This window comes from Daphnia magna, linkage group LG10 (assembly GCF_020631705.1).
Source record: "Daphnia magna isolate NIES linkage group LG10, ASM2063170v1.1, whole genome shotgun sequence".
Lineage (NCBI taxonomy): Eukaryota > Metazoa > Arthropoda > Branchiopoda > Diplostraca > Daphniidae > Daphnia > Daphnia magna.
In genome coordinates this window covers 8,377,888-8,401,466 of record NC_059191.1, presented here as the reverse complement: position 1 = coordinate 8,401,466, position 23,579 = coordinate 8,377,888, and the positions used below count along the sequence as shown (strand labels likewise).

Sequence of the window (23,579 nt, the reverse complement as noted above, 5' to 3'; positions counted from 1 at the left end):
ACGTACCGTGTGCCATTCTTTTGTTCGGTTGAGGAATTTATTAGTCAGTGATAAAACCAACAAGGTGCTGCCAAACGCATTGCAAAAATTCGCTGATCAGCCAATATAGCCGACAGACACAATGTCGTGAAAAATGAAGGAACATTTCGCAAATTGAGATTCTCTTTGTCATTAATGTTGAGGCTAAAAGGCAGAGCAAGGTTTGTTACTTATTAAGATTATATAGGAAAGATCAACAGACATGGAAGGAATCTAATTGCAAGAGCATAAGTCTCTTAATCAAGTTATCAGTTACGTGTATAGCCTACAGTTATGGGGACGTGGAAGTCCTTATATCCTCGTTAGTAACAAGATTCCATCATGCTATACGAGACCCAGCTGTGTACGCGGACAAAATTACGTTTTGATGAAAAGAACAAAGATTCCGACAGACAATTTCTGAGTCATTTCAAATGTGTTAGGTGACGAATTCGAAAAAAACAAACAAGAGATGTTGCAATTCAAACATTTGCGTATATCCCAAACGTCCTTTACGCTTCTTGTCTTTAAATCAGTAAGTGCTGAATAGCAACCCGCATTCCGATTTGCCGCGTGAATGGATGCGTGGGGAAAAGCGGGTCACTTCCGCGGGACCTGTTGGGATCCCTGTGAGTACCGTCCGATTGGCATCTCGGTGGTTCTGCTGGTATTCCCAGCCCGTATCCTCGACAATCAAAGTTATTTCAGACAGATTCAGGAAGTGCCGCTACCGTTAGATCTGCACATCAACTCTTAAATACTGTGAATTTTGTGCCAAAACACCGTTGATAACGTCGTAATGCCATTTCCGTGTCAAATCTATTTCTCAAATCAATTCTGAAAAAACTATGACCAATTGTCTTCAATGAACATTACGGGCAATTTAACAATGGACATGGTGGTTTTTATTTTATGTTCAACAAATGTTCGCACAATCGAAGAAAAACAATCAAAAATGATTTGGACCATTTCTAGTAAGCAGACGGTTTGCACGGTACCAGCCGACGACTGTTATACGAAACGTCTGACGATGGACGAACACCTGATTCTTCGACACATAAATGAGCTTTATTGCGATAAACATATACCAATGTGTACAACAAGGGTTATATACTTTCCAAAGTGACGAAATGCTATATTATACATGTACAATGTGATACGAATGATGAACGTCGGCAATTCAAACGTTATCGTTCGCTGCATCAATGTACGGAATATTCGTGACGTCCGGTTTGTCATCCGGCCGCTTATTCATCGTTTCTCGAGGATTAATGTTCAACGACACATTAATGGAGACAACCGAACGAAGACCGCGACAAGAGTTGTGCTGACTGTCATTGCAAAGTGAATCGGCAATGACTTTCTTGGCATCGATTGCGTTCGTTTTAGCGGTCGGGATGGACAGACAAGTTTCATCGGTCTCCATTTTCTCATTGGAGGACGGTCCTGTTTTAGCTTGTGCCCTTTCAGCTCGCACATGCAGCGGGATATTAGCCAACATCAGCTGATCACGGCTGTAAAATGATTCTTGCGATTCGTTGACTAGTTCTTTTCTTCTGGATAAAGAGCTCCTCATGGAAGGACGACGAGTGGCCATCGGTGAGTCAACATCCGAATTAGAATTTTGTCGCCAAACTGGACCGTGACGTCCGGTAGAGAGGCCACCTCCATTGGCACTTGCATCAACGATGCCATTTGAAGCTGCCGAAGCCATGAGGCAGTACCATCGACGCAGCATTTCCTTCTTGATCTTCGGGTGGGTCAGCGTGTAAACAATTGGGTTGACACAAGCGGAGCATTTAGCGAATAAAGCCGGAAGCATCGTCATGCCCGGCGTGAGTCGGTTCTGGTTACCGGAAATGCCAAGCAATGCGACCAATGCGTACGGTGTCCAAGAAATCATCCACATCATGACGAGTCCCAACACGATTTTAGCGATGACCACTTCGATGTTGCTCTGACGCCAACCTGGAAGAGTTGCAAAGGTAATTATAGCGATGAGTAAATCGTGATTGTATACTATACTAATGTATAACACCTGCTGCCGCATTTCTCGTTGCAGATTGTTGATGACTGAGTTCTATCCTTGCTTTTCGAACGTACCAAACGATGGCAGTGTAACAGCCAGTTATGGTGCAAAATGGGACGACCCAAGCAGCCACGAAGAAAACCAAGATGAATATTCGAGTTTTGACATCGTCCGAAAGGTAATCGAAACTGCAACTGGTGAGGTAACCTTCTGGCACGTACTTGCCAATGCCGAATAAAGGTAAAGAAGCGAAAATGGCCGAATAAAACCAAATGCAACAAGAAGTTACGTAAGCCCTTGTTCGAGTTTGCTTCCGATTGATGTTCAATGGTTGGCTGATAACCAGATAACGATCGATAGCAATGGCAGCTAAGGACATGATTGACGTTGTCCCAGTTAAGCCACTCATAAAGCCGTACACTAAACAACCTGCAAAAGGGATGGGGGGAAGGGGGACAAACAGTTATTGTTTTCTTATATAAATTTTTTAGAATGGTGAAACTAAGTCAACTTTGAATATTATAGCGATGGAATAGAGTCTAATGATGGAATAAAGGCACTTAATCTGATCGTGAGGCTGCGCAAAGGCATTATACTTATTGTTCATATACGCGTATTGGTTATTGCACCGTTTAATATGCGCTGTTCAGCAAACAGAAAGGTCTATCATTTGATGCAGAGTTCATCTCGAGTGTGGGATACAAGTAATAAAAACAGCCTGGGTTTGTACAGTGAAAATGTTAAACCAAATTCCATATAGCGGCTCTATTATCTATATGCATACAAACTATACGAAATAGCAAAGAGATACAATGGAATACCAATTCAAACTACCCAACGGCAAAAAATTTTTTTTTTATGATTTGTTGACATGGAAATTTATTATCTACATCATTAACTTACTGTTCGATACCAATTTAAGGCTTTAATTTGTCGACCATTTCCAGGGGCATCACATCTTGCATATATCATAAAAAAATTGATTCAATTTTCATTGAAAATTCCATTTTCGAAGGCGAACAAAGACAACATCATTATACTGATGTACTGTACGTCTTTATATTGTTGTTATGTGTATGCTGGTATCGTATGAAACCTGTTGTTTATTATTGTCTTGCATATATTTCAATTATGGCATAGACGTTTATATACCAGACTGTGTACATACAGCCCCTTAAATTGCATTTCGTGAAAAGGATAGATATATCTTGTAATATTCTAAATCGTCAAACAAATTCTAAGAAGTTAGAGATGAAAAATTAGATGTACCAACAACCCCACACTATATGAAGGGAAAGTAAAAAGGCAGATATATTAACACTGACACGTGACTGCTTTCTCCCGGGTTACTACACGAATGTGTGTTATATTGCACACTAGTAATCCTGATGTATTGAAGAGCGACTCTTGTAATATCTGTATCCTAGTCTGTAACCCCTTTGAAAAGTATATTTATACATATACATATAACAATCGGCATTTCTTTCATAAAAATGAAACTATTTTGTAAGGCATTTTAGCAGTGCCATATATAGGCTATTACGTTTACATTGTAGCTGATGTCTTAAGTTACACCCTTTAAACTTCCTCTAACGTATTTTTCTTAGCTCGTTATTGCTGCGGTATCAGTTATTTAAATTGGCGGTGCTTTGAGAAAGAGATCAAATGAAAACCGTCTTTCAACTATATCAAAAACGATAGTACCTTTACTACCGAGGGCTGGTCCTTGTAGCAAAGAATTGTAAAGGAAGACTGGCATTTTGATAAGCATCAGGAAATCGCTGACTGCCAAGTTCATGATGATGATGTTAGCTGGCGTGCGTAGATGTCTTGAGCTGTGGTCCGATTAACATTCCGATCCGATTATGTTTTTAAATCAACGAAATAATGCCATATGTTATCGATTAATTGTCAAGGGTTTTCATTTAAAGATTATTCGAGTTGTGCACATCACGAACCGGATTATCAACGATTCATCTGTCCATTTTTACTAGGTCTGTTACATGCGTCCACGAAAGCCAATTCATGTCACACTAAATTTCAATGTCTTCTATATATGGGAAGCCAAACAAGATTGTTAGATTTGTCAGCAACGGACATATTCACATGCAATTGTATAATCAACTGTCTGTGGTTTGTGTTTGTATTAGTCGGCATGTAATGGTCCTGTCAAAAGCAGACGAGAATACCGAATAGAGAATATATATAGTGTTCACAAAATAGAGCGCTTTAACCGTAACGCGATGTAATTACTGTGGTAGACATGTGATGGGCCTATGAGTCTTCTGTGTGCGATTTTGTATTCGATTTGGTTCTATGAAAATAACTAAATCATTACTTTACAAAATACGGTTGGCTGTGTTGCACTGCTATTGATCGATTGATCTGAGATACGAAACGATCGTCTTTTCGACATAGCATTCGGGTATATAGGAATTATTAAATATAGACTCTGATATCGAACAAAGAATTTAAAATTTAAGATCGATACATGCATTGAATGTATGTAAAATATTGCATAGTTGCCCCTTGTTACCCTTGCCATATGTCAGTTCAGTAACTTGACCCATTTGAAACATTTATCTGAAGGAAGTTTAGGCAACGAGGGTGTAATTAGATCTCGCGGTTGTGGATCACCGGCTGATCCGATTACTATCGAAAATCTGAACAACGATTTTCTGGGCTTGGTTATGTAATTTTTTCTACACAAAATAGCGAACGTGCGAGTAAACTATACAAAGTACTATACAAGCAATAAGGAAACCCACACCGGCTCTCTATCTATTTAAAGCTCTAAGCCAAATCTTGTATACGACCCGGCAAAGAGCATTTCCATACATTTAATATACGACGCTTTGGACAAGTTCATTGAATAGAACTACAGCATTAATGCAACATAATAGTCAACATGCAAAGGTCAACCAAATCCAATGCCCATACAACTATAAGAACAGAGAGCTTTATTACAACCTAAATATAGCCATCAATATTTAAGTGATGCAATAGACATTTTATACCTGGCTAAAATGTAGATGACGATGAAATTGCACAGACATCCGGCCAGTAAGATGAAAATGAATAGGCAAATGAGTAGCAAATGGTTGATTAGCGGGACAGGCTCGAATTGGAGCCAGTGACAGTTGATGTCGAGGAAATCTTCGTCTTCAAAGAAACCACACAATTTCCAGCGTTCGATAATCGCCGAGTGCCGCCACCGGTACTCTTCCAGCCATGGGCAAATGATGGCGTCCGTGATCTGTTCGTCTGCTGTGCAGTTCGTTTCGCTGCAAGAATGATGGATGTTAACTTCTTTCATTTTCAATGAGGCAAGTGTTGGGGCCTTGCGGTGCTTTAGTCTTGGAAGATTGAAGCTATCTGACCCGTTTACGTGCAGCTATACCGTTCCTTATACGCAACGGGCGAGAAACGATTCACGCGGCCTGCAGGAAAGTGGAGAGCTTCGTTGCGCCGATCTTTCGCCGCGCAACTGTCAGCATTTTTTTGTTCGATCGAATATATATAGTCTACAATTGCAGCCTCGCAAAATGTACGTGTATGAATAAGAGCCATAAATCACGCTGTATATTGTCACAGTTAACGTTTTTTTTTTACAAAAGGAAACCTTAGGAAGGATCTGAAATTGTTAAATTTTCTTTTGTCAATTCAACCGAGAGTCCATTTTATTAGATTTTTTTTTCTCCCCAAAAGAAATGTAAAATTTCAACAAATATTTTTCTTTTATTTAAGCTCCTTTAGTTGGCGCAACAGTAGGACATCAGGGAAGACTAGCAAAGTCAATACAAGCGCTTGGTTCTAAGCCGATATATAGATATGTGAATGGCTTTTTAATATAGTCTAAAAATCTAAATTGTTTGCATAAATATTCACCGTCTTTTGTTAGTACACAGTCCCTTTATTGCTTGGCACAGTAAACTCTGTCCTTAATAAATTAAAACAGAAAAGCACTCAGGCCGTCCTCGTGTCGCCTGTATATCTTTCCATCTGTCTTTGATGCGGATCTTAATTATACGCCAACACAGTCGGCCTGTTTCAGCTAAACTATTCCCCGATAAAAGTTCTTGAAGTGTTTCAAAGAGTGGCTGAAAGGTTGGTGCGTTTCCTGCCTTAATTAGCATCCTCGGTGAAAAGGAAGAGGATTAAGAATGATCTTAGTCTACAGATAGATATACCCATGCACACATCTTGCCTAATTACCTTTCAATCGAAAATCTCATGTGCACGGAAAGTTGCATTCATTGTGAAACAGATACATACGTAGATTTAAAACAAAACAAAACATGACATCTATGATGATTCCGTCTTGGTTGGTAACAATCACGAGCTGGGACGGGCTTCGCTGGATTGTCTGAAGCAATTTTCCGAGCAAAACAAAACCAACGGACGTTAGCTCTACTGGTTCTTCACCTATATATATATGCTCAGGATACGTATATATACAAGTCTAACGTGCACACACATAGAGAGAGAGAGAAGGAAAAGGAAATGAAAGTGGAATAAAGGAAAGAAAGAGAAAGGAAAGCGAATCCGTAGGAATTGTTACTTCGTCTTCTTATCGTGTCATCCTGTATTAGACACTGGCCCCCCCAGAAAACGTTCTCTCTTGGCTGTCAAACCAATCGCATGTCTCTTTTTGGCCAGCTCTATCCCATTGTGTGCGTGTGTTCCTTTCGCTACCGACGGATACAACTGATTCTGAAAATTAGTGTAAATCATTAATTAGGATACAGACTAGGCTACCTGCGCCGGAAAACCGTGATCAATCGCCGCCATCGAGGTAATTTGCGCAAACCCATTGAACCCTATATACACCCCCTCATTCACGAGTCTAAATAAGCATGAGTCATCAACAGACTATTAATGTCCAATTGATTTGAATTTCTTTTGTTTTGTTTTTTTAGTCGACCTTATGATTCTTAGACTATTTTTACAATTAAACTTGTTTTTCTTTTATTTATTAATGTCTGTCTACCTATAAATTATTGTTATTATAGCCCTTAACGTGTTGTTTAGACATTAGTCTAGCCTGGACAGCTTTTCTTTTGTCAATGTGCGAGACCTTGTTCTTATATAAGCTGCCTAAGTCGGTGGCTATTCAGTTAGTTTTGAGGACGTCAATAACTAATAATCTACAGTGGGTGTTATAGGAGCGTGTGTCCGGCACACAACAAAAGCTGCTTGCTCGAGAGTTGTGTGTTCTCATCGATCGCAAAAAACATCGACGGCCGTCTAATGTACGAGACCGAAATTCAGGATTTATGTGGTACACCATTCTTCATATAGAGAACTTCAAACAGAAAAAAAAAAAGAAAAGGAGTAGAGAAGATAATGGCAAGTCTCAGGGACAACCTAAAAAAGAAAAGAAAGGTGTTCGATCTTATTACAACGTACTCAGAAGAAGCTCGAAACTTGTTTGAAATTATTGTCCCCAACGCCCTTTTCTTTTTTCCCTGTTCTCAAGAGCCTTTTAGGTTTCCCATTTTTAAGTGTTGTAGCTGCGAATAAATTGCCAATGGGTTAAGCTATATATATACCATATATATATCACGCTTGATAATATAGGCATAAAGAAAAACTTTGTGGTTGGTATGGTAACTCCAACTCTTTACAAGTGGCTAACGGCAAATCTAGTTGCTAGTGCGTGTTTAGAATAAAAAATTGATGCTTGGTAAAATATATGCCAGTTTAATCGAAATCGTATAGTCTACATTCCGTTCTCGGTTATTCATTTTGTACTTACCTGAACGATTTCCAAGGTGCGCATACGCACACTGTTGGCTGCTTCGTATAACTGATTTCACCTGCAGCCAATGTTCTACATATATACTTTCAAACGACTTCTCCTAGGTTACTTTCAATAAAGGTGGCATTATATCAAGAATATAACGCTGGTATAAGGACCGTGTGCGCGTGGATTTGAGTCAAGTGAGTTCGTAACGAACCGATTGTTCCTTCTCTATACATGTCGAATCGATTTGTATGTCCATCAATGGTGCATTGAAACTCGGTTTCTAACAATCATCGATCCTTTCATGCGTGCTAAAAACGTGCCGACAATCGGTGTCAAAAAAATTCGTTGGCTTTTGAACAAAGTCAGCGTTCAATTCGCAAAGCCTATCTTTGTCAGTTTTTTGTGTGGAGATGATAGAGCCACTATATATTTTTAAGTCTGCGCCTTTTTCCTGGTGTTGTCTGTGGCTCTGATTTGACTCATTCAAACACAATAGTTGAGCATGAAACCATGTGCAAGTGCAAGTTCAAAACGTAATAAATGACGAGAGGCAACGCGTAACGCGAAACCCAAAGTCTTGAAAACAATAACAAAGCGGTAATGATGTAGAGTAGCAAATCTTTCATCGTTTAGCCTACATTTTAAATACACAGCAGTGTAACTGTAGACACAAAAGACTGAGAACAACGTTGTAACTTAAAATCGATACACAGCATGTTCAATGCGCATATGTAATGTGAATCAGCTCTAATATTGAAACAAACCCTTTAAGGCTGATATCTATAGTCATAGAAACGTGATGCCCTCAAACTGTTTCATCTCCTTTAAACGAAATAAAGACAACACGACGAAAAGATGAATTTCCCCTACACTAATGCCGTGCTGTGTTGACAAGAAAACTATAGTCTATAACAATTTGTTTTGAAAATCCAGGAATATGTCTTTCCTTTTCCATTTCGGAGATCTGCTGTTGGATGGCAAAGACCCTGTCGACGATAGCGTCGATAAAATTGTAATGATCTTTCCCCATTTGCACCATTACTACACTTGAAAAGAATCGATACGTTTTTCATTTGATAAAGATGTTTGATTCAATTTTTTGCTCACGAAAATAGCATCGACGTTGCACCATCGTCTTCTTGCTGTTGCTCTCTCTTCCACTGTTCACGAAGCAGTTTGCGGGCGAGCCGATTGAGTGCTTCACGCCCACTTATTTCACGGAAGCCCAGTCACGCTACGTCAATTCTTACTGTTGGACCGTTTCGACTTTCTACCTGGACCAAGGTCAACAGCAATCGCAGCAACCGCCTTCAACGAGCGGCAATGGCGATGCTAAGAGAACGGCATACGATGCCGATGGTGGCGATGCCAGAGTGCATTCAGTTGATTATATGGACGAATATGAGATTCCATTGTCAATTCAGCAGGGAAGCCAACGAGTACAGGTGAAAGTCAATTACTACCAATGGGCGCCGATGATATTACTGGGCAAAGCCATCACATTCTACGTGCCCTTCGCCATCTGGAAATCTCTGGCACGTCGAAGAGGCATCTCTCTTCGACAGCTCATGAAACGCATCACGCGTTTAAGTGAAATCAGTCCAAGTCATCCCGATCGATGCAATCTGCTGCACGAAATCTTGGAACAATTCCATTTCCTGGTGAGCGCGACCAACAGGCAATCGGGCGCCGCGAATAAAGCACCACGCACAGCCTCTCATCCCGTCAGGCTAACTATGCAACAAAGTCAGCTGTTCATAACGTTCCTCTTCATCAAAATTCTCTACTTGCTCAACGTTCTACTTCAGTTCTACTTGCTAGTGACCTTTCTCGGTGACGATTACCTGACGCACGGCTTGGAAATTGTGAGACACTTGTGGACGAAAAGGACGTGGTGGACCAGCCCACGTTTCCCCCTTCAAACGTAAATATTCATTTCTTTCTTGGGTACTGATCCCAGTTTCTAATGTGATGTGTCGGTTCTGCTGTCTATTTATTAGGTTGTGTTCTGTGAGAGCTGCCCAGCAAGGATCGCTTCGTTTATACCAGTGCCATTGTGTCCTGCCCATTAATTTATTCAACGAAAAGATCTGTTCGATTTGGTGGTTCTACATTGTGGCGCTCCTACCCCTGACTATCACAAGTTTGGCAGTTTGGTGCTACAGGAATGGCTTGATTTCTGTTCGCACGGAATTTGTTGAACATTATTTACTAACCAACATGAATAACGACGAAGAAGATGACAATCGGCGACGCGATTGCCGTTCTTTTACCATCGATTATTTGGGTTGTGATGGAGTTTTCGTCCTACGTTTGATCGAGATTAACCACGGCAGCACCACGCTCAGGACGATCGTCAGGGAACTCTACAAACGCAGAAGATCCAGCCAATACGTTGTCCGAACGCCGGAACCCGGTAATCCAGCCCTTGTTCCTACCGTTGCCGTTGCTATACCACAGGTAAAAACCAAACGTCTATTGAATTAAATCTATATGCATAGGTTTTAAAAATTCGTGTCGTCAGCTACAGACGTACACGCCGATCAGTTCTCGGTTGACGGAAGGCCAACCCAAGATACATCCGTCTAGTCCAGGTGCCCAGCCGTTGTCTCGGCGATTGAGTGGCATCGCTTCGCGGCCAGCACCTTTCCAACGGATGAGATCAAGGCTTTCACTGCAGGGCCATTCAGTCCACTCGATGAGTGTCGCATAATTGATTATCTCTTTTATTGTTTGTGATAATTGAAATTCACAGAGGAATGTGGATTCGATCTGGCGGATTCGAATAAGCTTTCCAAAGGACATTCGAGAACATTGATTTTCTCTTAGCCACAGCGCATTTTTTCAACCACTGCTGGAAAATAACTAATTGCTCGAGAATATTGGGTTCACTTTCAATTTAAATTAGGCTATATTAAATGGTGAAGCGAAGCCTTGTGCATAATTAGTCAGGGGAGCGTGTTCTCTTTCTTTGACTCAATGAAACTTTCATTGTCTATTCCCTCAATAGGTTGATGCGTGTCACAGAGTGTTGTAAATATCTTTGCTATTGGCTGGAATACACTGTGTATATGGTCATATATGAATAGCAACATTTTCTATCCATGTACTGTACAGTTATATATCATAGGTTTATCGAGACCTTTACGAGGATTTTTTTTTAAAGGAATTATTGAGCTGATGGGAAACTAGAGATCGATTTTTTCTATCCAGTTCCATAACGTGTCTTGCTATGTGCTTTTCGGTAAGTCGTTTCGTTAGCCCACGGGTAGCGTCAATAAGATAAATATCGATTTCCAGGAACAGAGGCATCCCAAGAGATTTTTCCGATAAAAACCCCGCGGTCCATCTTGATCAAAAAAGGCAAAGTTTAAGCAAGGTATATACATATATTTCTCCCTTTTCTTTTTCCTGCAAAGCATTGTTACGTAAATCTCATGCGAAGAAGGTAAAAATGTATACGCAACGGAAAACCATCCGGAGTGAATTTGATTGTGGAAAGACATACTGTAGTTCAGAAACAAAATTACCTATATAAAAAGAGCGTACAATGAACTGCACTTCAAAGGTACAATAAAGTATTGCGATATGTAGGCTTCCGTCAAAGAGTCTATTCGTATATCAAAACAAAAATCCTTGGATGCGCAAATGCAAAGGACTCGCTAACCAAAAAAATTGGTACAAAGAAAACAGAAAAAAATGTACAGTATATATAATGTATATGAAGGCTTCATGGAATATTATGGCTTGGCAATGACGACGTCTACCCAAATAGCAAAATAAATTCACATAAGGCAATAAAAATAAAACTGAAATTCAAAAAGCTAACATAATTCAGGTGGTCGTCTCGGCCAGCTTCTTCGAAATTTGATACCTGATGATTTTGGTTTTCGATTTATTGAATGGCAAAATTGCGTGTAGTTCAGTTGATTGGCCTCTGAACGTTCCGGTAAGGGTAGCCATTATTTCAAATTAAATGCAATGTTTACCCACTTGAGCCAATGGCAATAATGCCCCAAAACAACGCTTAACTTTATGTCTTGAACGGTAATAAGGGATTAGTCTTTTGGTTCGTTTCATGAAAACGATCAGTAATCGATATTATAAGGTTTGTTGTCGTGATTGTTAAATAAGAAAAGAACACAAATAACAAATTTCAGACTTCGCCTGCTACGTTCGACCGTAACTGTGAAATTTGGTTCAATTCAATTAAACTGGTAATGTTACATTTCCTTCACATATAAAAAAATTTGTAAAATCACATGGAAAGTCAGCCCATCCACCTTGAAACGTACTATAATTGATTTCGGTACAGTAACCATCAAGGTTATACACAGGTCTTGTAGAGGCCCAGTTAGAGTAGGTAAAAGGCTGGCCAGGGTACGGTCCAGTGGACCATTTCCATTGATCCTCATTGTAGGAACCTGAAGTCCAAAACCATGGTTGCTCGATTAAGCCTGGATAATTTTGAAACATTGCAATGTACTGTTATGTGTATTTTACAGAAATCCTGCACGAAACCATTTCATGTAGGAAAGAGCAGACCTACCTTCTGTGTTGTTAATATGTTGGTGAATCACATCATCCTCCATTTTTGTTTCTATACTTATCAGCGTGTAATTGTTAAGCCGGCAGTAGTATTTAGCATCATTCCACGTCATGAGAAACTGCAGCAAAATTTTGCTTATGTGCCTATTTGACATTTTTTTACTGTTGGAGCTATACCAATTGTGTTGAAAAACAGTAGCACTTTTCCAACAAGAAATAGCAAGGAACACGAACGTCGTTGTTAAAATAGTCGGGACAGCTTTTTAGTTTAAAAACGAAAAGCTTCGTTGTCTTAAAATGTTATCAACAGTATTATTTTTATACCTGTGTAAGCAGAAAGTCCATTACTGTTGGCTGGGTTATCTTTCACTGACGAGACAGTCGGCGTAAGCGCAAAAAGAGCCCACATTAAGTGATTTGAAATCAAAAATTTTAGCCACATTTTGCAAGGAGTGATGTTTATGTTGTTTATTCGCTATACAAATGGGTACATACATATGGGTTAACTAGTCTACAACGTCATATATCGTCAAATTCTTATCTTATCAGGTATTATAGAAAATACTGTCATATGGCATAAAGCCATTCGAGAATTAAAAAAATGCTAAAATGTGGTACAGTCTTATCCTGACTTTACATTGTGCCCATGGAAGCACAATTTTGAAAGTGTTCGGTCATATATTTCTGCAGTTTTCAACTGCGCTACTTAGAACTACCATATTGGCTATATGCAACTTTATTTTACAAGATTCAGCATTACATACAATCTCTCCGTTTAGGCTGTCGGTTTTAAGTTTAAAAAAAAATAAATATATGAAATAGCACGCCCTTATCTCGGTTATCTCCCTCCCTCGAAAATGAATTGCTTAGCTAAAAGTCAACAGTTGCTTCACTAGTAAGAATCGAATTGTGTGTTTCGTTTTAATCATGACATAATTCGCCGATTAGTAAAAAGTCGAAAAATAAACAAGTAACAAATTACAAAAAAAAACAAACGCCATTTGCGAAAGCATGCAAACGCTATCAGTCCAAACGGGATATGGCTGATATACGGACGGGAAACAAAACAAATTTTGAAAGCAGTAAATGGAACGTTCGCTGTATAGGCTAATGTAACACAAGCAAAACTGAAACTATACCCGTGAGCTATCGGTTTTGTGAGCCTTAAACTTGTGCGTGACAAATATATTTATTTAAAAAAAGGAAACTACGTATCCCATTTCTCAAGCACCTTGAACGGGCTTCTATATGAATATAAGGACACGTGACGACGATGTTGTAAACAAAGGAACGCTGCATTTTCATGCGCACGGTACACTGTTTACTAAAAAGAGGTAGGCAGTATTCAAAGCTTTCCATCGAGCCAAGTAAAAGATACGAGCGGGCTGTTGCCAAACATGTTGATCCTGCATGTTCTTCGCCATGAAAAATTGGAAAAACAAAGACCGCTGCAGTTTCTGGTTGGTGCATCGTCTAGATCCGATGTGGCAGTAAAAGGCTGAGCCGGAAAGGTCACCCCTGTTTCCACATCTGCGCACTGCAATACTGTTATGTAGTCGTTCTCGCGTTCCTTCGAATGTTTAAATGAGTATGACTCTTGTCCTGGTCTGACTGTTTTGGTTAGCTGCGTAAATATTAGAAAGTAAACGTGAGCAAACGTTGTTCGGGGACACTGAAGAGTGAGGATCGTTTCTGAACATTTCGCTGTCAGCTGATAGTTTGTAACTAATCTAACTTGAATTAAATTCTGCTTGTATAGAGGTATAACAGACATAAGTCTATTATTGCTAAATGTCACAATTTTCCACTTATTGCTACTTGTTTTCAATGCCTACAGAACCATGGAAGAAGACATCAGCAAGTGTATTAAAAATACTTTGGAGGAGGCAAACTCTGAAGATGATGTAGAAAATAACTGGATGTTTGTCCTCTCTGAAGATGTCTCATGTGCAAAGAGTGATGGAACAGATACATCTGACAACCACAGTGAGCAGGGGAGTGATTCAGGCAGCTCAATAGTTGTAATTGATTCCCCAAGTCTTCCTGTCTGTGACACACATCCAGTTTCAGGTAAATAATTTCACCATGTTTAGCTGCAAGTCTTGTTTTGAACAAAATTCTTTTCAGGTCACATTGCACAACAAGAGTTGCCTAAATATGAAGAGAGACAGACAGAAGGTTTTGATGTGCAAGATAACATCTCATCCTGTTCTTCTCATCAATCAAATAATAATGAGTTCTTAAAAGAATGCAGCCCATATGAGGAAATGGAGCAGCCAGATACTTGGGATTGTGATCATGAAGCTCCAGAAGAAGGGCCCTCAATGTCAATTCCTAATAATCAGTTACATGATGATGCCACACCAACAAATGAAGTCCTAAAGGAAAAGGATAATGGAAATGGCACTAACCCTGAATCTATACGACATGGAGAAGCTTTGTTAAATGAGACTGATTCTGCTGAAGATTCCCAAGTAATAAATGGAATCACTGGTTTATGTGAACAGCACGGTATCATCATTGAATTTAATAGATAATATCATAAAACATTGTCAATTTAAAGAAAAATCCAATGTGTTCTTTATTGTAGATCATTCAGTAAAGGAAGTCAACCGTGACTTGGTAAATGGTGACAACGTCGACACCTGTCAAGAAGAAGCTGCTGCTTCCTGTGATATAGTTTCTTCTGAGCTTCAGAAAGAAAGCGAAGAAATCGATCGCATAGAAGAACAGCAAAGTATACTAAACGAAAAATTTAATTTCACATTCTTTGTTTTAATAGATCGTTCTCCTCTATTCTATTTATCTATTCTAAATTATTAGTGATTTCTGATATGGAAGGCAACGTCACGGAAAATACCGCGAACTTCGAAGTAATACGGAACGAAACAACCGTGTTAGAACAAGCGACTGATCAAATCCCTTGTATGGCAACGGAGCCGCCAAGTATTACCGAAGTCGTGCATGATATTTTGGCAACTCCTTGTATATTCTTTTTATGTAGGTCTTTCTAGTCTTCTTGACGAAAATACTATTAGCGTCGTTGAATCAGAAGAAAAAGCCGAAGCAGCTGTGTCGGTTTATGCCGCTAATGACGAGAAACTGTCTTTACAAGAGGAGACAGCCCAATCTGCTCAACCGGATGACCAATCCATTTATTCTGTAGACGACGACTCAGAAGACGAAACTTGGGATTTGAGCTTGGAAGCTCTTATGAACGCAAATTCTCTGGCTTCGTCACTTTCGAGTCTTGTACAACAACCTTCATCGCCGTCACCTCCGGCGAATCAAGCAGATGGGTATCAACGTAGCCATGCGATGCTTAAACCTGACCTTTTGGAAGAAGCTAATCGAATTGAAGAGTTAGACCTAATGGACTATTCTACTGTAACCAATCCTGATCTTCCTGCTGAGATAGTTGTAGCCAATATCGTTCCAGATCGGCACTACGTACATCATCCCAATCAACGATTGAATGAAAAACTTAGTTTTGTTATGGCATTTGCTCTGGCCGCAGTTGTTGGATTCGCCATAGGGCACATAATAGGTATGTAACATTTTTTAACACCTTTCTTAATGGTTAATTAATTGTTGTGTTATTGTTTCTAATACGTCAGGACTGTCGGACAACTTTCCGTCTCGTTGCAATTATTCTCACGAGTCAACAAAGCCCGCAGACTCGCATTTTTATGAAGGTTTGAGCACAATATCCTAGTGCACCTCTGATAGAATCCAAAAGATGTTTTGTTTGTGTTCTCCAATGTGGTAGGATGGACCGAAAACGACTTGTTAGTTGAAATCAAACGTCTAACCTCACATAACGAAGAATTAACAAGGACTCTTAGGGAGCTATCTGGACAAGACTCAGAGGGCTGTCGCTTTGATTTTCAAGTAAACGAGCTACTGTCAGAAAATTGGGACCTGAAGCAGTCCATAGGAAGAATTCGCTATGGGAAACCTACCCGATCGGTCGAAGACCGTGATACAATCAACCACCTGCAAACGGAGAATCAAGACGTAAAATATGATTGAGCCGGACATAACAAACCCCTTGCTAATTTTCTTGTTTTATAGCTCCGCGCTACAGTAGGTAAGCTGCGTTATCGCTGTGGGCAGCCACTTTCTAGTCCGCAACAACAGGGCCAACAAATCTCTGCGCCACCAACGGCCTTTGTTTCGCGACCATCTGCCATCGAACCGCTGTGGAAGGCACTTGAGGCGATGAATCTGACAGGCACCTGGAATCATTTGGTCAATTATCGTAATAATCGTTCCATAGAAGATCAACTGAAAAGGGTTAAAGAATCATCTACAGATTTGATCCGTTTAATGGGTTTACGCCGTGAAGAATTGATTAATCTAACCAGACAGACCCGGAACCCAGTTATCGAAAAAATGGAAGCAAGGTTCAAAAAAACTACCCAGAAAACGGTAGACTTAATGGAACGCGTCAACAAACACCACAAGTCATTTGCTGTGTTGCTGGAAGAAGTTGAGAACCGTTTGGAAAAAATGCGCTTCAAGTTGGAGTCCCAGTGGGAAAATCTGTTACGGTCCTACACCGACTCGGGCAATAGATTCGAGACTTTAGAAAACACAAAGCCGTTGAATTCAGATTGGTTTTGGTCCATGGGGCATCATCGAGACAAATTGCGACGTAGTGAGAAACAGAGCGAATGGATGTTCGATCGGGCTAAAAATCGCGAGCTAGAGCGTCGATCGCGCAAATTCCACACAAAACAAAGAAAGCAGAAACCGTTCCAGGGAAATTCCTGGAATCATTATTCTTCGTGAGGTAGTTCTATTTCTTTTATTTGTTATCGGTAATGTATCAATTGTAAATGTGAGCCTTTCGAATTAGGACAATTTTTTTTTAGGCGGTGTGACGTAAAAAAGTTAATAGTTTTTCTCTACTTTAGCCATTAGCCGACTTTGCTTCTTTCTTCTGTTTTGTCTGTCTGTTGGTTTGGTTTTCTTTTCATCAGTGGTGTCTGCAATGGAAAACTTTCTTCTGGGATACTTTCCGCTATGACTCAGAATGCATCTGAGTTCCGAGCGAGTTTCATGATTGATACGATTCGTGGCTAAATCAGTTCCTTTCCCTTTGCCTGAACCTTTGATAAAACGGTTTGGCCCCACACAATTTTTTTTTTATCGCATTAGAAGTTCGAATTGTGTAGTTGATAGCAAACATAGAGAATTTAATAAAGTCTTCGTGCAAAGTCTACTTTGCTTGTAAGCTGTTATCATGTGCCTGTAATAGGTCAAGTCAAACGGTTGATCTTAAAACCAAAACTACGTATTGCGTGCAAGAGCGAATAACCCTATTTATCATTACTACTTTGGTTCTCAATTCACTTTGATCACTTGTCAAATTTCCCTCCTGGATGATTTTATCTATGCCGAAGGAAGGAAGTCTGCCTCTAACTGGGAAAAAGTGGTAACCAGTACGTATATTCAGCATGATCACTACTGGCGAAGGTTGAGTGGTTGAGGAATGCAAAACTTGTTCGGTAGATACCTGGTTTTACCTCTTGATTCGACTAATTCGTTGACAACTTGATTGTAAGGTATAAATATATATATATTTCTTTCTTTGTGTTAAAATAAATCTAATCTGGAGAAGCTTTGAAAACGCAGCATAGAAAGAGTTGTAGATAATCGAAAATGTGCTTTCCGAAGTACATACGTACGTATTTATCATTTTTTTAAATCAGTTGGCAGTTGGATCTTAGAACTATAATTTTTGCATATTACTGGCATGGCTAAATCAGCCCAGCAATAAACCAGCGTTGTATTGATTTTCAAATGAAAAAAAGAAAAGAAATGGCAGTCTTTGGCATTCTAAATACATATTCTTTTTTGAGCCGATACTAGCGCCAGTTGCAGACCAAGAGAGAATGACAGAATTACCAATTATGATGTATTAAACGTTAATTTCTCAAGCTACTCACGTAGGATGCTGTTTTCCTGATTGGCTCCAGAAATAGGATGAGGCTACTATTCTCTAAGGAACAGGAACGAAGTAAAAATAAGAACTTCGGGTGGTAAAAAACAAAAGTTACAGTATTGAAAAACCACCCATCAGATGGCGTGCAAAAATCATACCGCTGCACTCCGCAAAAGCCAGTCTATGATTGTCTATGGATCCAACACGAGTGGCAGTTGCTATTTGCCCCGGTCGACTCGGTTGACAGGAGGGAATCAGTTCTGGGGTTTTGCGCCTTTATCACCGTTTTTTTGAATTTCAACAAAGCACCAGAACCAGTCACTTAATCTTTGATATCCGTTACTTATGATCATCTTCATTCGGAAGTGATTCAGTATTTACTATTTGACAGGTTTTGATAAATTGTCTTGTGTTCGTGCTCGTTTTTCGTACCCACAATGGACGAGCTGTTCGATCTGATCAAAGTGGGTGGCTCGGTGGATATACAGAGGACTGACGGTGGGTTACTATAGTGATACTTATGTGTTTTTAATGCAATTAGAATCTTTTGCTGGAAGAACCATTAAGTTGCCTGCTGACAGATACTACCCCTTGAACTTAGTTTTCAAGGCCAAATGACTTCCTGTTTTGGTCTTTTTCATAGGTTTATGTGACTCACCATTATTTCTTTAGTTTCAGGTGGCAAATTTTTACGGTCATTTAAATGTTTGTTTTTTTCTCTAAAATTTTCAGGACGAATTCACTCAGCTGTTGTGTCAGGAATCAATACAACTACCCGTAGTGTAACCGTTGAATGGTTTGAAAGAGGAGAAACCAAAGGGAAAGAGGTAACATGTAATTCAATACTTCTTATTTCTCACTTGATTAATCTTCAAAGACTTGATTGATGGCATCACTATGTGATGTTCAACTGAATTAAGGGCAAATTGCACATGATAACATTTGAATTTTGTATTCAAATTAAGTGCCAATTAAAAATTGTTTTATTTGTCTGCTGTTATTTCAAGATTGAATTAGATGCAATTTTGGCTTTAAATCCGGATTTGATACCAGCTCAACCCACCGAAAATGTTAGAACTCTGCCTTCAAAATTGCCAGCGCCGGTAAGAACTCGATTGAGTGATTTATTTGACCGAAATTGCACGGTGTGAAATTTAGTTAAATTGAATTATTTTTTTATCATGATTTATTTATTTTTTACCTTAGTCCCGTGCATCAGTTGCCATTGTACCAAATAACAAGGGTGGTTCCGTGTCAACACGTTCCACGAGACAGTCACAGGCTGCTCATGTCCTTTTAGCTAACCAAAACAATTTGGCCTTCTCACAAAATGGACCTCAGACAGGCATGACAAAAATTCTTGCTAATGTGAATTGTTGCTTGACTTGAAAAAACGTGTTCTTTCGTGTAAAGCTGTAGCCCATCGTGCAGTTGAAAGTATGATGCCTCCTCCTCCCTCCTGCTCCTGTTGTAGCTCAGCCAGCTCCTTCTGTAGTTGCTCCTCCTGGCGGCACAGTCACACGCCAGTCGGCTATGAATCCTCAAGGTTCAGTAGAAAACTTTAACATCTATCGATTTCCTTCCCATACCTTAATTTGATCGATTACTATAGGTGGAGGAGCAGCTGCTCGTCGGCGATCAAATGTTGTGAAAGAAGTGGAACGATTAGAAAAAAATCGCGAGGAACGGCGCGCACGACAAGCTGAAATCAAAGAAGAAAAAAAAGCACTTATGAATATGGATCCGGGCAATGTAACTGAAACATCTTTTATCGATAAAATTGCTTCTTTGTTTCAAAAGAATTTTGTTTGTTAACATTTTCTGTTTTATTTCCAGGTGAATTGGGAGTTCCTTTCAATGATCAGGTAATGCTGGAAAAAGTTTGTTTTTATCCGCATGCACGACCGACCTTGGCGATTCATTGGGCGTTGACGGGCTCCAGGGTTTTATCCAAGGGCGGTAGTCAGATATTTTTACAAATGCAATGGGTGTCACTGTGCAAGCATCATCGTATTAGACATCTCGTGTATTTACCTTGGCTCACTTTAACGCATATTTGCTTTTTAAGGGAATTTCAAGCAACATTGGAGTTTCGGCCAATCCGGGATACGGATGGCGTTGAGGATCACCAAATCACTGTCTGCGTCCGTAAACGGCCACTCAACAAGAAAGAACTAGCGCGCAAAGAGGTGGATGTAATCACTGTACCTTCCAAGGACAGAATCATAGTCCATGAACCTAAAACTAAGGTATAAATGATTCAGCCATTCAAATTTGTCACCCTTCTTGTTTTGTCTTCACAAAAACTTTCTTTTCACAGAACTCACTTAGTTAAGCCAAGCGAGAGTTCAACGTAATTGGTTTTCTTTTCTTTTGGAACAGGTCGACTTAACCAAGTATTTGGAAAATCAGAACTTCCGATTCGATTATGCTTTTGATGATTCGTGCGATAACGAAAAAGTATACAAATATTCGGCAAAGCCGTTAGTTCAGACTATTTTCGAAGGCGGCATGGCAACGTGCTTTGCATACGGTCAAACGGGCAGTGGCAAAACGCACACAATGGGCGGTGATTTCCAGGTATTGTAACGGTGGCTTCTTTAATCTGCAAAAAAGGAAATCCTTCAAATTTTGTCGTTTTCTTTCACTTCGCGTTACAAAGCAGGGTAAAACTCAGGATTGTAGTACGGGAATTTATGCAAAAACAGCGCGAGATGTCTTCAAACTGCTCAAAAGTCCCAAATACCGTACACTGGACTTGGTAGTCTCGGCCAGCTTCTTTGAAATTTACTCCGGAAAAGTGAGTTAACGTCAGTGGCTTACGTTCATCACTAGTGTAATAATCGTGATTCTCCTTGATCTAGGTATTCGATCTACTGAATGGAAAAGCAAAGTTGCGTGTCCTCGAAGATGGCAAGCAACAAGTTCAGTTGGTCGGCCTCTGTGAGCGTTCCGTCGATAGTGTGGAGGAAGTGCTGAAGTTGATTCAGCATGGTAATGGAGTGAGAACTTCTGGCTCTACATCTGCCAACGCACACTCTGTAATAATTAATTCGCTTATTTTTTATTCACCTTTTTAATCGGAGTTTCTTTTCCTCAAAAGTCTCGCTCGCACGCTGTGTTCCAAGTCATTCTCCGACCGCGTGCTAGCACTCGTCTTCACGGAAAGTTTTCGTTGGTTGATTTAGCTGGTAACGAACGTGGCGCAGATACTTCATCTGCCAATCGTCAAACGCGTAAGTATCTTACAGCAATAGATTGACCTACCCCTGTATTACTCTTTGTCTAAATATAACTTATTTTGAATCACAGGAATGGAAGGAGCAGAGATCAACAAATCGCTACTGGCTTTGAAGGAGTGCATCCGAGCTCTTGGTCGCAAAGGTGCGCATCTACCATTTCGGGCGTCGAAGCTGACGCAAGTCTTGCGCGATTCATTTATTGGTGAAAAGTCGAAAACTTGCATGGTATTAATCATACGGAAGAACTTAAGATGCAAAGTGAAGTTTAACAAAAAATGCTTGTTCTAGATCGCCATGATTAGTCCTGGGTTGATGTCTTGCGAGCATTCGCTGAATACACTGCGGTACGCTGATCGTGTCAAGGAACTTGCAGCCGATCCGTTGGATGCCGGAGGCAAAGCATCTCCAACCGTTATTGATACAGGTACCATTTCGCCCCTGATCGAAGAAGATGGACAAGATGATGATCTGGCACAACTTCGATCGCTGAATGTAAGCACTAATTCAATGGAGTAGTGTATAAACTGATTTGTAATCTCTTACTGGAAATTTGACAGGAAGGAGAGCTATCAGCTGATCTTTACACATTCCACGAAGCCGTTTCGCATCTTCAAGAAATGGAAGAGGATGTTTTAGATAGTCATAAACTAGTGCTCGATCAAATTCCAAAATGGCACCAGGCTTGTGCTACTTTGCTGGCTATGACAAATGAAGTCGACTATGATGTGGATGGTACTGTTCGATTCTTTTTGCCTTGGCTTTGTTTTATACTAATTGAGCTTCACTTTCTTCCGCTGACTAGCTTACGTTCAGCAAATGGAAGACATACTAGCCGAGGCTGGCGAAGGATTCCTGAGGCTGAAATCCAAAGTATCTGTTTTTAGAGCTGAACTGCAGGCAGAAGAGGAAATGTCCCGCAACATCAAAGAAGCTAACCCTACTCGTAACGGGAGATTGCAGTAGTGATGTTCACATAATGTACCAGTCCAAGACAGCAGCAAAGTAAGTGCTCCTAATTTATATCCGATTTATTACAATGCAGTTATCCCGTACGTCATGAAAGAACACCTTTTCGGTTATAGTGTTAATGCAACCGACTACTGTTAGGTTAGACAAATTTGATGGAAATCCTTAAATGTGTCTAACTTAACATAACCGATAGATAGCACTATGGAACGGTGTCTTGTGAAAGAAAATCTTTAAGATAAAAAAAAATCTGACAAACATTCCAATGAAAGGGAAAATCCCACTCTCCGAAAAGATCAGAAACAATACAAAAATCGTGCTTAAATGCAGTTTTTTTTACTCGTTCTGCCCTGACGGATTCCCTCCATTTTGATGAAATTTGTTAAAAGAATAAAACTACAACTGAAATATTTGTATGAATTTTGACAAGGTGAAAAGCTGACAGAACTTGTCAGCGCAAGGCATTCCATCAGTCGTCGATATTATTGCCCTACGCCTTCCCGGTCGTGGTTTTTTCTTTCTCCTAAAATTGGTTTCCCCCTATTTAGTTTAATTAAATTCAACATCGGTATATGATTTGCGTGCTTTCATTGAAGAAATGTCAAGTGCATCAGCATTCTACTGTGGACTTCACTACCATCTCTGCCTTGTGATAAGCTATTTACTCCTCACTGTATCTCCTTCGTCCCCTTTAACCTATATTAAAAAATGCTTGGCTGCTGAGACCAATTATGAAAATAGTCTCCTCATATTTGTCAATGCTTCATTAACCACCGGATTTGCCTTTGCTTAGCTGAATGTTCCACTCAAGCACATTATGGAAAAGAACGGGATTTTTTTTTTTTTTTCTTCTGTTTGCTCTTCAAAAATGAAGATTCAACTTGTCAAGAATTTAAACCAGACTGTACGGACCGATCAAACTATGCGTGAAAAGGACAGTAACTCCGATGATAATAAACGACACATTTCATGAATTCGTCAAAGAGGTAGCTATTATCTCAAATTCATTACGTTATTTATCCGCTTCGGCGATGTTATGAGTGTGCATTTCGATTAACCTGTTTCTTTTTTGAGTTA

General features: G+C 39.9%; 5 protein-coding genes across 6 annotated transcripts; 3 read left to right on the top strand and 2 right to left on the bottom strand.

The window, feature by feature from the left end:
- Positions 1–1,064: 1,064 nt before the first annotated feature.
- Positions 1,065–5,543, bottom strand: LOC116932532 (opsin-2). Its single transcript, XM_032940296.2, has 4 exons — positions 5,065–5,543; positions 3,752–3,882; positions 2,057–2,476; positions 1,065–1,986 (listed from the first exon to the last, which is right to left on the bottom strand). The coding sequence occupies exons 1-4, from the start codon at positions 5,361–5,363 to the stop codon at positions 1,199–1,201; spliced, it is 1,638 nt and encodes a 545-aa protein (XP_032796187.2). The 5' UTR covers positions 5,364–5,543; the 3' UTR covers positions 1,065–1,198.
- A 1,124-nt stretch (positions 5,544–6,667) lies between these two features.
- Positions 6,668–10,874, top strand: LOC116932528 (innexin unc-9). Of its 2 annotated transcripts, none has more exons than XM_032940288.2 (5): positions 6,668–6,842; positions 8,730–8,808; positions 8,912–9,720; positions 9,797–10,256; positions 10,327–10,874. In XM_032940288.2, the coding sequence occupies exons 2-5, from the start codon at positions 8,734–8,736 to the stop codon at positions 10,507–10,509; spliced, it is 1,527 nt and encodes a 508-aa protein (XP_032796179.1). In that variant the 5' UTR covers positions 6,668–6,842; positions 8,730–8,733; the 3' UTR covers positions 10,510–10,874. The 2 variants fall into 2 exon arrangements, with proteins under 2 accessions (XP_032796179.1, XP_032796178.1); XM_032940287.2 differs by having other exon boundaries at positions 10,321–10,874.
- Positions 10,875–11,950: 1,076 nt separating this feature from the next.
- On the bottom strand, positions 11,951–13,453 carry LOC116932531 (lithostathine-1). Its single transcript, XM_032940295.2, has 4 exons — positions 12,669–13,453; positions 12,522–12,607; positions 12,346–12,463; positions 11,951–12,253 (listed from the first exon to the last, which is right to left on the bottom strand). The coding sequence occupies exons 1-4, from the start codon at positions 12,784–12,786 to the stop codon at positions 12,006–12,008; spliced, it is 570 nt and encodes a 189-aa protein (XP_032796186.2). The 5' UTR covers positions 12,787–13,453; the 3' UTR covers positions 11,951–12,005.
- Positions 13,454–13,939: 486 nt separating this feature from the next.
- On the top strand, positions 13,940–17,571 carry LOC116932526. Its single transcript, XM_032940284.2, has 9 exons — positions 13,940–14,105; positions 14,182–14,414; positions 14,472–14,855; positions 14,935–15,081; positions 15,168–15,290; positions 15,349–15,891; positions 15,962–16,039; positions 16,114–16,361; positions 16,419–17,571. Exons 2-9 carry the CDS (start codon positions 14,186–14,188, stop codon positions 17,136–17,138), a joined length of 2,472 nt encoding a protein of 823 aa, XP_032796175.2. The 5' UTR covers positions 13,940–14,105; positions 14,182–14,185; the 3' UTR covers positions 17,139–17,571.
- Positions 17,572–18,483: 912 nt separating this feature from the next.
- On the top strand, positions 18,484–23,476 carry LOC116932527 (kinesin-like protein KIF2A). The gene is given in 18 exon segments (XM_032940286.2): positions 18,484–18,792; positions 19,027–19,121; positions 19,302–19,397; positions 19,501–19,639; positions 19,708–19,748; positions 19,750–19,840; positions 19,907–20,046; positions 20,131–20,159; positions 20,363–20,543; positions 20,677–20,874; positions 20,960–21,094; positions 21,159–21,335; positions 21,398–21,530; positions 21,607–21,761; positions 21,825–22,028; positions 22,094–22,268; positions 22,339–22,538; positions 22,933–23,476. Coding segments are annotated over 17 exon segments (2,211 nt in total). The 5' UTR covers positions 18,484–18,731; the 3' UTR covers positions 22,500–22,538; positions 22,933–23,476.
- Positions 23,477–23,579: the final 103 nt, after the last annotated feature.